The sequence below is a fragment of the Clarias gariepinus genome, chromosome 15, assembly GCF_024256425.1.
Source record: "Clarias gariepinus isolate MV-2021 ecotype Netherlands chromosome 15, CGAR_prim_01v2, whole genome shotgun sequence".
In the NCBI taxonomy this organism is placed as follows: Eukaryota; Metazoa; Chordata; class Actinopteri; order Siluriformes; family Clariidae; genus Clarias; species Clarias gariepinus.
In genome coordinates, this window is record NC_071114.1 from 21,857,594 (window position 1) to 21,870,277 (window position 12,684).

A 12,684-nucleotide genomic window follows, 5' to 3' on the forward strand; every position below is an offset into this window, starting at 1 on the left:
TATTGTATTTGAATGTACTAGAATTCGTTAATTACAGCTAGGGTTGTAAGAATGGCAAGTAAGGTACTGTATAGTTATTTTTATTTTTGCTGTGCTTTCACTTTTGCTGCAGATCCCCAAAAGCTACCTGACTCTTCAGGAGGCCGTGTTAGCCGAGCGTCAGAGGAGAGATGCCGAAGACAAGGTGCAGTACCTGACGGACCTGGAGCTGGAGGAGATAATCGAACAAAGCCCAGACAGTGATATCAAAGACTACGAGGACCTCCAGATTGGTAATTAATGCTTGTTGCATAACTGCAGAATTCTTCAGCCATAAAGTTTCATAATATTTTATTACTACCTCATTTTTATTTTCTTCATTTCAAGTGCACATAAACATTTATTATAACTAAACCTGATTTATTAGACCATTTTCAAGACTAGAATAGTTTTGCAGTAGTGTAAATGTTTTATGGAGTCCTTATGCACTGTTTCTGCACTCTGACAGCGATAAATTTTTTAATCGAGACGGGCACCATGCTGCATTTCCCTGATACAAGTCATGGTCTTTGTAAGCTTTACTTCCTGGATGCCGTATGGCTAGCTGAGTGTTTGGAGCGGATTGTGCACCTAAAGAGCTCGCGCTCTGTGGCGCGTAACGGCCTGATCCGAACCGAAGACCTGCGTCTGCTGCTGAAAGGCACCGGCTTTACCGAGCACACTGACGAACAGTACTTCCAATTCCTTGCCAAGTTTGAGATTGCGCTGCCAGTGGCCAGCAACAGGTGTGTACCTAGAATCAGGTCCAGGTCATTAATCATTAATCATTAATCATTAAAATCATTAAAATCATTATCATGGTTGGTTTGCCTAGTATTAAAACTTTAGATGAATTTTTTACATGTTTTGTATAAACAAATAGTTTTTATTATACTGTACAACTTTTCCATTTAAGTTACATTAATTATTCAGTTATTCACATTAAAGCATATTATTCACTAATTACTTTTAATTCTTCATCATCATCTTTAAATCATCATCATCAAAAAAAGTTTTTTAATATAGTTTTCGAAATAATTCCATGAGTACTGTTAGTGTCATTATGTTTTAGATTGCACAGTATATACCGTACAAACCAACATAGACTCTACGTGAATTATTTATTTGACATTTGCTGCCATTTTTTATTAATTCATGTGGTTTGGTTCCTGAGCTCTGCATGCAACTGTCCACTTTACTGAAAGCATAGATTCTGTTCTGCTGAAAAATCAACCCTTAAATTTGCAAGGTGTACAGCTGTAATAAAAGTATGACAAAACAGGTGGTAGTAGATGATCAATGTAACAAAAACATGTCATTTCTGTGGCTTTCTCATGAAAACTTTTATAGCTTTATTTCATTACTGATTATAATAATGATGATGTTAAAGGTAATTAAGTGCTATACAAATAAAACTGAATGAAATTAAAGTAATAATATTCATAATGAAAATAATAGAATATTTACTGGGAATAAAAAAAATAACGGTTGCAGGTATATTACTATTGATGAAATCTATAAAACCATCTGTTGTTAAACCATCGGTTGTTAGTAAACAGAAATTAAATTGTCGTAATTTAAAGACCTCATATGCAAAAATGTACCTTTTATTCTTATTTAAATATTGAGATGGGTCTCGTGTGTGTGTGTATACTTGTGTGTGTGTATGTTTGTGTGTATGTGTGTACAGTATGTGTGTGTGTGTGTGTATATATGTTTGTGTGTGTGTATGTTTGTGTGTGTGTACAGTAGTTGTATGTATGTGTGTAGTTGTATGTGTGTGTGTGTGTGTGTGTGTGTGTGTGTGTGTGTGTGTGTGCTAGTTAAAAAATTAGCTTTTTGTCCCTTTTCCCATGTTGTATTGGTCAGGGTTTCAGCAAGCCAATTAGATTTTCACCCCATTGTGACCTCGTATAAGACGATGCTTTTCCCGGCGGATTGCTCTGGACCTGCTGTTCTCCGGTGGGCCGTGGGTCAGCAGTTGCTCATTTAAATAGAAACTGAAACAGCACATTTAAAGCATTTAGAGGAGGGGTGAAATGAACTGAGTTTGAGGTTTTAAAAAAACGCACTGTCTGGGCGGTATCTCAACTGGAGAATTAGCAGATATGCTTTGTGAGACCTGTGTTAAACTGTTAAAGAAATACTTGTACAGTAATGTATATGTGACCTTGCAATTAGTTTAATTATTTAGTAAAAATGTTGTAACATACCAAGCAAAAGCAATGGAGTTACTGTACATATGCTGTAATGATTATAAGCCCACGAAAAAAGAGAAAGGAGTTAGTTATATTCAGTCATGGTGTCAGGTTCCACCTTGGTTGCCCCAAGTGTCATTTCATCCTCTCACATTTCATCTGGATTTTCATTTCTATAGTTATCTCCTGCCTCACCTGTTGCCTCCCAAACCAGCCATGGATATCCACTGCTTCCGTCAACATACCAGCAACACTATCCAGCGCCAGTTTAAGATGAGCTTCGTTCCAGCAGGATTCTGGGAGCGCTTCATCGCCCGCATGCTGATCAGCCTCAGTCAGATGGACCTGCAGGTACACAGGGCCTTCTGCTTGTTTATTCTAGGATGATAGTGCTTCTTCAAAAGAAACTGGGCTTCTAGAGAGATATAAATCTTACAGTTTCCTTGTATATATGTTTGAAACGTTTATTTGTCTGTTTATTTGTATCCAACTTATAAATAAAGCTGTAAGAGAATTTAATCTAAGCTAAGAGCTTGTCAAGGACTCAGCAGCAATACAAGTACTGCAGACCAAAATTCTCTAAAGCAAGTGCAAAACTTTTGTAGACAGACCAGTAACTAAACACAATATTTGGATAAGTGCTATAGTACTTATTGTAGGAGTGACGGAAACATAAACCAGCCATGACAAATAGTAAGAAATGTGAATAACAATAATGATAGGATGAGTAATCCACGAAACACTTATACCATTAAATATTAGTCGAAAATGTATTAACTGTTCATGGAATAAAAAACTAATAATCCTGTCTAAGAACATGCCTGGGTAAACATTAACTCACGTACACAAAGAAATGCTCAGGTAGAAAGAGTTCTGTAAAAATTGTACATTGTGATATTTCTGTACTAAGTTTATTAAGAAGATACTTACAAATGGACGGTATTCAGATACTTACTGTACTTACTCACTAAGATAATACTTGCATACTGTAGGTTGTTCACATATACAGTATATTTACTTCCTTTAAATGTTAACTACAAGCATGTTCCTCTTAATAACTTTTTACAAACTTAACAGTATTACATACATTGCTTTAATTATTATTTGCCTATGTACTTACACATATGGTTACTTGCTTTCATACTAAATATAAATATATTTACAGCATTACTGAAATACTTACTCACAAACATTTATAAACTTATTTTCTTACAAACATACTTAGTATTTCATGCATTGCTTAAATAATCATTACCTTAAATGCACACGTGATTGATTGCTTTCATGCTTACTAAATTGCTTAGTGCAAATTTTCTTGCTTAGGTAATTTAAACGTATTTACCACGTTAGTTACATAAATACCTACTTATATACTTACTTACTAGATACTATGCACTTACATTAGCAAATACTGTACTATACAATACATACAGGTATAGAATTGCTTACTTATACTCGCTTCTTTTAAAATTTCCATTAACATGCATTGCTTCCATACTTAAATGTTAAGTTGCATGAATACAAACCTACAAAAAAAATTTTGAAGCTTACTTACATGTTTGATCAAATTTTATATATAGTTACTTACATTTCTACTCAGATAAGTTCATACAGTGTATACTTCAATATTTTGAATCTATCTGCTTAATTCACCTAGTTTAACTATCTACTGTATAGTACTTGCTTAAATACACTGATAAATAAATTACATTTGCTTACTCAATTATAAACTTGGATAGGTAATTCCTTACATATGTAAAAAGCTGCCTTCTTTCTAACTGTGTTGTTACAGCAGCCAGCGCCATAACAGCTCAGAAATGAAATACAGTACAACACTGATGTTATTGGTGGATTTATATTCTCTGTGTTTTGTATCAGGCCTTGGAGACCAAGAAAGGCTCACGGAACCCACGGAACAGGAACACAGTGATTTATAGCTTTGCCGGGAAGCAACTGAAGAACCGCTGCAGCACATTCCGAGTGCGTCGTAGCCAAACCATCTACTGGAAAGAAGGGCTGTTGGTCACCTTCGATGGGGGATACCTGAGGTCAGATTTCATTAGAGCTCTCAAGAACATTTAAACTTTACGAAAATAAAAGTGTCATGTAATGTATTTTTTTTCTTAGTTAGTAATTTTATTTAAAACCTTAAAATGTTTCCAAACAACAAACATGATCCTTGTTAATGATTTATTGGGTAATTTATGTTTTTACGCTTGTAGGTGTGTCATACTGTAGCAACTCATTTTGATTAATATTGTCTTTGTAAACAAGCAAATAAACAAAACAATGTTATAGTATTTTAAACTGATTTGATAAATGTCTAATTAATATTATAATGCCTTATATTATCATTTAAAAAATTTTCAGTGTCAGCTTAGTAGGAAATCTCAGCACAACTAAATGTCATAAAGTATACTATATAAATCCTTGAAGTCTATTCTGTTTGAATATTTTATATACTGAATTCTTTTGATATATTGCGCAACCCTAGAAAGGCCTACTGTACATGCATGAATTACATCCATTTCTCATGCAATGCATTTTTGATTTATGTGATGTTGATTTGTTGTTATTTGTGATAAATGACCAAAGATGCAATGTATCCGTGTGAGGACTGTCGATTTAGTTTTTACACAAGTTCCTATGATTCTATGCAAAAAAACAAAAGGTGTGGTTGTCTGAATTCATAGCACAGACATGCAGGAGACCTCCCAAGGTTCGAAAGCCGGAGCCTAGATGAAAATTATGCAAATGATGGTGATAGTAAAACACTGATTGCTCTTTCTAACTTAATAATGACATCAGATGCAAATAATATACACTTTGTTTATTTATAAAACTATTGAATCTGATTCGTTATAAATTAAAGGTTTATATTTCTGGACTTCTCATAATACATTATTGTTACTATAGCAATGGATAGTTCAGAGAAGCATTGACGATCTTTCTATAACCGCATGGGCTTTTGAGGAATACATTACTTGTTAGTGAGTGCAGACTCTTCTCAAGACATGAAGTTGTAGAAAAGTGAGAGCTCATCTAAGATGTAAATGAGTCTATTAACCTCTTTTACGCAAGCATATCGAATGAGGTACTTACCGCCATTATCTCCTGCAGTGTGGAGTCATCAGACCTGAACTGGAAGAAAAAGAAGAGCGGTGGCATCAAGATTATCTGTCAGTCAGAGACTAGGGATTTCTCAGCGATGGCCTTCATTACGGACCACGTTAACTCTCTGATAGAGCAGTGGTTTCCTGGTGAGTCCAACCACACTCACACTCAAGTGATCCCATGCCTTATTGATATGAATGTTTTTCAGGGATGACTTATACACTTTTTATTTATATATGTACAAGTCCATAAATTGTTATGTGAAGTTACTCGTCCTTTAAAAAAGCTATCATAACATACCAGAAGAAAATCCTTAGCGTTAAAGGGATTATTGCAAAAGCAATCATCTGGAATCCAGATAGTCTTTAAAACTACAGCACTGCTGAGTTTCCTGTTGTGATCAGAAGATATTTACATACACTCTCATATACTTTTTTTTTTTAACTAGTCTTTATCTAGGACAGATTCATTTGTACAGCATTAATCTTAATTAATTTGTAAACAAGTTTCATGGTTAGATTGGTCAAATTGGATTGCTTCTGGTTGGTTTCTTGATACACACCTGACATTTTAGTGCGGTCCCCAAATTTTAAATAGTGTTAAAGTTCCAGAAGCTTAAAGCTAGACTGCTTTATACAATCCATAAGAAGCTTTGATGTGCGTCTGGGGTCCTTGTCCTGTTGGAACAGTCAGCAGGGTTATATTGAAGACTTTTAAAGTAGTCCTCATTCTTCATCATTCCATCTACTTTGTGCAATGCACCAGTTCCACTGGCAGGAAAAAGTCAAAACTTTGCTTCAACGGCTTTTTCCTTGTCCATGTGGTTATCTGTAAACTTTAGTCAAAGGTTTCAATTTTGGTACATGGGCTTCTTTCTTGGACGGCAACCTTTCAGGCCATGGCGATATAAAACTTCATCGACTGTAGACAGTAATGCTTCACTTCATGGAGGTTTCCTCTCAACTGAGGGTGATCGATTGGGTCTTTTTCCAGACCCAGGAAAATTGGCTACATCTTGCAAAACCTGATCTTGGAGTCTGATTAGAGACATAACTGGCTTGTGTAATTCTGTCATCCTCCTTCTGAGATCTGCGCTGAGCTCCATGAGCTCTTTCCCATTGTTGTCAATACGATGAGCACTGTCAAACGAATCCTATTTATATGTTGATACCGAGATGCTACCAGCTTAAGTTAATCATGATCACTAACAGGATCCTGAGACGCTTTGGGCTTGGTGTGTAATAATCTCAGTGTGTGTATATTTTTAACCCTGAATATATTATATTGGTGTGTTAATTCAAGACGACCCAGATGTGAAATATGTTGTATAATCATTCTACTCTATAAATACTGATTCTGGAGTACTATAACCCAGAGTATCTAACTGCAGTATGTAATAATACTGTACCACTTAGCCAGGTTCTAATTGCTATAGAGCTGAAAATCTCTTTCTTTATATGTACAAAGTGGATTTCTGTTCTAAGTCGACGCTTGCCATTCCATCTGCAAATTGAGTAGAGCTTACTGTGAGCTTTTTACTCACCAAAGTGATGCAGCAATTTATAATAAGCTTCTGTGCCATTAACTTTTTCAATCTGTTTGAGTGCTAAACACAGACACATACTCACACAGCACAGTGATGAGGATGAGTCATAGTTTATTCAGCTCCACTGCCTTTTTGTCAGCGTACATAAAGGCGGTCTCTCGGCCTGCGCGCCTCAGCACACCTGCTTTATTACTGCTGTTTAAGAACGAACAAGTCATTTAGCTTTTCCTTCCACTGCCATCCTACTCTTTCTGCCCATGAAAAACAAGCAGATATAAACAGTTTTCTATAAATAAGCTTTCTGGCATGTTGGACCGCTCACACAACAAGGTTTAGTTAATCTTATTGTATGTTAATGGATCTCAAACATTTAGCAGACATATAGACAATGTAGACATATAAGTAGACACCTGATGTCATTATGACTTTAAGAACATAAAAATGCAAAATAAACCACTTCTAAATAATCATTAAACTTTAAAGTAAATTCTGGTCTGGTGGTGCAAATGTCCAAGATATATAGAATAAATTAACATTTAAATCAATTGTCTGCAAATGCAGGGCATCATTATATGAATCGCGAATAAATCTGGAACTAATTCTGTAAAATGTATATAATATTGATGAGTAGATTTTTTATATGATTTTTTTTTTTATCTGTATCTAAATATTTCTACAGATGCTATGTCTCAGTTAAAGGGTTTATGTGCTAGTTTTGACCAGTCATGGGATTAACTTCAATTTGATTCGATGTTCATGACACACTTTATGGATCTATAGCTTTGATGTAAATGCTTAACCTGTATACTGTAACTATATTTTGAGAATTCTACATCAAACACGGTCAAAGTTACAGCATCACTCATATTTCCGTCATAGAGTTTATTACTAGTACATGTATCATTATTTAATAAAAATAAGCAAGCAAATAATAATAATAATAATAATATGGTATAGTTTGAAATCTTGAGAATGGCAGTAATTCAAAAATCATAACCTTATCAATACTGTACATTGTTTATTCCCAATTCATTCTATAAACTATATAATATATATATATATTTTTTTTTTTTTTTTTTTTTTTTTTTTTAACTAATCAGCATCTCATTCATTTTATCAAAAAAAAAACATTTTCAACAGCATGTCTTGAATCTGATTGGTTAAATTTTTAATAACTGCAGCTCTGACAATAGTTCTGGCTTTAAGTTCTGTTTATATTAACTGGTTCATGTTGATCTCTTATGGTATAATAACTCATCTACAGGGATTTATATCAAGGACGATATAAATGAGTTAATTTAAAGATTAAATTTATTTTTTGTTTATATTATAATACATAATGATTTGTTAATATTATAATATAATGATTTCTGTGAGAGGCAAAAAGGAAGGTTGTCTTCAGGAACTTTTGTGACTTTTACAGTTTTCCTGAATATAAAATTGACAAATTGATTTTTGTTTTGTATCATTAACTTCAAGAGAGAAAGAAAAAGAAATGCTTATGAGGAAGCAAATGTTTATAGCTGGTATAAAGTAAGTGATAATAGAAGCTAAGTAATTTAGTAGTGGTTCCACAACATTAAACATAACCATAAACTGATAAACGTATGATGTGTCACTCTTTAACAAATGAAAAAACAAAAAATGTTTAGGACATTCTGTTACAGGAAATGCCTTACACCACCCCGCTGTTTTTCTATAACACGATGCCACATTGTGTTTATTCCTTACATAATTGCTGTAATTTTCAGTGATGCTCAGTACGTAGAGCCCTAATACACAATCTTCTCCATGACGTCCTTTGACAGCTCCTTGGTCCTGCCCATGGTGGTGAGGTTTAAATGAAAGATTTTGTGGACAGGTGGCTTTTATACACATAATGAGTTGCGGTTAGGAGCACCTGCCTTAATGAATCTGTGTACCACACGAGCAAATAATCAGTCTGTGGGAGCCAGAATTATTGTTGGGGGAAGCAAATACATGTTTTACTCACTGAAATGCAACTCAATTTATATAAAACTGAGGTTAATTTATATAATGTGTTGGTTTTATTTTTTGGATTGATCTCGTCTCTATCATTTGTCAGTGGGCAAACTTGCAAAACCTGCAGGGGATCTAATAATTATTTTCCCCACTTTATCTACTTTGAACGTAAACACTTAATATATGGAGTACTAAGTAAAGGTCTTGAGCCAGATCTCATTTCTTTTATATTAAATTAAAGTAAATGATGTAGATTAAAGGAAAATCACCAGAATAAATGTTTTACTCTGACCGGTTACAAAGTTTCTTAAGATACAGTTTCCTTTTTCTTTTTTTTTTTTTGTAAAAACCTCAGCAGCAATTTCATTTCTCCTCTCTCCTCTCTTGCCAAAAAAGGCAACAAATTATTCCTCAAGACTCCATTAAAAATATAAGAAACTCTAGATCTCCAGAAGCAAAATATGAAGATATGAGGAGTGGCTCAAGACTTTTGCACAGTACTGTGCTTTCTTAAATTTTACGAAGGTGGGGTGGTCACAATGTACAATATAGTGCTATAGACCTTGCTTAAAAGCCTCACACTAGACATTTTAACAGCCCTGAGTTTTAAATTCCTGAACTTTCACCTCCACTATTTATCTAGACAGTATTTATACAGTAAGCACAAGTTTACATTTTCTGGTGAGACCCGATGCCCTCGCCTGACGCAACTGGAAGTTGGAAAATGAAGCTGTCTTTATGAAACACCTACAAATTATGTATTGCCCAATTTCCATATTTCCATATAAGATATTATATTACCTGCTAGACAGGTATTATCTTTCTGTTGTATGTTTATGCAAATCTATTTTTGTTCAGACCTGTGCATTTCATCAACACGGCGCTTTTATCTCCTCAGCATTGACAGCGAGCGAGAGTGATGGATCTCTGCTGATCGAGCAGTACGCTCCCTGTCCTTATTGCACTGCAGTGTCGCGCCACACCGACTCACTTCCCCAGACCAGCTCTACTTCGAGTGCAGTTCACTACTTTAACATGGAGGACTGCGTACTTGCCGCTGCTGAGAAAGACTACATCACCTGCCCCAATCACCCTAAAGAGGTTGTGCCACTCCAGGAGCTCGTACCAGAGCTCTTCATGACTGACTTTCCCTCACGGTATGACTCCCTTACAGTTCTGCAAGTCTAATAGTGTTGCTGGCCTTCTATTAAAACTTAAAATAAGAGATAGTGACAAGCACATTTAGATAATCATGTTGGTTGGTTCCCATGACTGACTAGTTCAATTTCTCAGATAATTCATGATAATTCAGTCCCAGACCAGTTGTTTTCAGATGGACCAGGGACCAGCTCCAGGTACTGGAAGAATAGTGCAGGTGTGAAAATATCCTCCAGACTCTTTTGTTGGATAAAAGTTTAAGCTTCCTACAGCTGTTCTCCTTGGAAGTTTATTTTTAATCAAATCATAAGGTAATACATCTAAATCAGCATGTTGGACTTAAGACTGAGAGTCAACTCATTTACTGCAGCTGGTGTAAACAGTGCTTTTGGGCCCGCTGTCAAAGCAGGAAGCCATGTACATAGCAGTGACACACTCCTTATAAAACATTTATCTAGTATCACTCACTCACACACAAACACAGCTTTGCAAGACAGAAGGAAGCATTTGTTTTAATGAGCTCATCTAAGCTCTGCTGCGGATGCACATGTCAGGTTAAGGGTGTGATACAACCAGACTAAAATATGACCTATCCAGATGTTTTCACAATACATACTGTAATGCACACCACTACATTTAGGTTTATTAAGCTAGAAGTATAAAGCAGTGCTAGAATATTTAAAAAGCTCCAATAGTATACACTTCCTGGCCAATAAAAAGCCACACGTTCCAAGCTTCGTCTTTAGCTTTGATTATGATTCTCATACTCCCAAGACAACTTTTACACAATTTGAATTCCATCAGAGAAGAAAACATGTCCATTGATGTGATAACCTAGTCATTCATAATACTTATGGTTTAGGTCGTCAGCTGACTTTATTTTATTGCCACATAATGTTGCTGATCTCTCCCCCAAATCGTTGTTCAGTTGGCACTATTCATGATGGGTGCATTAATAATTAATAGTAATAATTTAAAATATTTCTGCTAATAATATTTAGTTACTTACATATTATTTATTTATTTTATATAAATGTTTTAACAAAAAAATCTGATGTTTTAAAAAATACAGAAATGTAATTTATAAAAGGAATACCTAAAACCTTGCAGAGCTTCCTGATCAGACAGATCTTAGAATTACCTGGATGTGATCACACTCATTTAATCTCCTCCTGTCTGAGACTCCTAGCCAACTATAGGCTACTCGAACAAAACTAAAGCAAGGGTCAGGCTGACAGAATGGGGATTGTATATCTTAGGCTGTACATGGTTGGTATAGATGAATAAGCAACAGAGCAGAGCTTTAACCAATCTCAGCCACTCTAACTTTATGTAAAAGAGTTCGGGTGATCTCCATATGGATATTAGAAATTCACTTGTCTCGTCGTTTTTCCTTCACCCAGAGGACTAGCAGCTTTCTCATTAAAATGCAATGGATTTCGGCTCACCTTGCATTAAAATACGTTTCAGAGAAAACACTCATGTGGAAGTTATTTCCCTTATGAGCCAGTTTGCTTACATCATCACCTTGTTAAAATCTGTCTGTCACTCTCCTGAAAGTATTCCACGAAGCCTTTTGCAGGATGTGGTGCAGGATGTAAACTGTAAAAGCTCACTGCTTCTTTTTCTTGTAAAATGTCAGTGTGCTTTCACAGTCCATATGCAAGCAGGACATGTGGCCCGAGTCATATTTACTTAAAGTGGAGGTCCAGGATGGTCACTCCAAATATTTATGTGCGACAAAAACATTATGCTTCCTTTCCTAGTAAGATGTAATTTACTCTCTGTTCATATCACAAACATCAGGCTCGGAAAAGCATTTCATAAATCCTTCATGTTGTATTTACTTTTTCTTTTGATCCCATTTTAAATAATGTTAATGATCACCTGTGTATGCATTAATACAGTATGCAACACATTTTTACACAATTTTTTCAGATAAGAGGGAAAAACATTTAACAATAAACGCATCAAGCATAACAATAAAACAACGCCTTGGGGCATGACTGCACAAGACCTCTGGGGGTGTGATGTGGTGTCTGGCGCCAGGACGTTGGCAGCAGATTTTTTAATCAGTTTGTTGGCTGTGAATGTGGGTGAGGCGTCCGTGGGTTACTTGACTGGCACATCCCATGGGTGCTTCATCAGATTGAGATCTGGGGAGTTTGGAGGCCGGGTCGATGGGCTTGGGTTCTTTGCCTGCTGGGCCATGTGTGTGTTTTGGTGCCCTGGGAGTCTGGTGCCTTTTTGTCTTGGCCAGCATTCATTTTTCTTTTTCTTCAGTAAGTTGTGCTGCATTGGCTTGTCTATAGGATCTGACTGGACTGGCTGGCCTTTATCCCCACGGGCTTGGGTGAGCCTTGGTTGCCCATGATCATGTTACCATTTTGCTGGTCTATAATTGATAATCACGGTTAATATTAGGGATGGTCAGTTTACTGTACATACTGTACACAGACCCTATGTCTTACAGTTAAGCTCTCCACCTCATTTAAGACACCTGGTACAACTCATCAGTTTCACTTTGTAAGTAACTGAGGGAAAAATCATTTCTATAGGGTCGCAGTCCTCCAGGGCTTAAATCCCATTATTCCTCCACTGACAGCCAGAAAGACGATGCTTTTCAAATAACACGTTTCATCCACACAGCTGTGCATTCTAGGGAAT

General features: G+C 35.8%; 1 protein-coding gene across 1 annotated transcript in view; it reads left to right on the forward strand.

Annotated features, from left to right (window-relative positions):
* lrrk1 (leucine-rich repeat kinase 1) overlaps nt 1-12,684 on the forward strand; it is a 112,068-nt gene that overhangs the window by 57,005 nt on the left and 42,379 nt on the right. The window contains exons 19-24 of the mRNA XM_053513014.1: nt 113-272; nt 488-764; nt 2,396-2,567; nt 4,095-4,264; nt 5,337-5,476; nt 9,758-10,016. Of these exons, the coding sequence (XP_053368989.1) occupies nt 113-272; nt 488-764; nt 2,396-2,567; nt 4,095-4,264; nt 5,337-5,476; nt 9,758-10,016 (1,178 nt within the window). The remainder of the gene's footprint in view (nt 1-112; nt 273-487; nt 765-2,395; nt 2,568-4,094; nt 4,265-5,336; nt 5,477-9,757; nt 10,017-12,684) is intronic.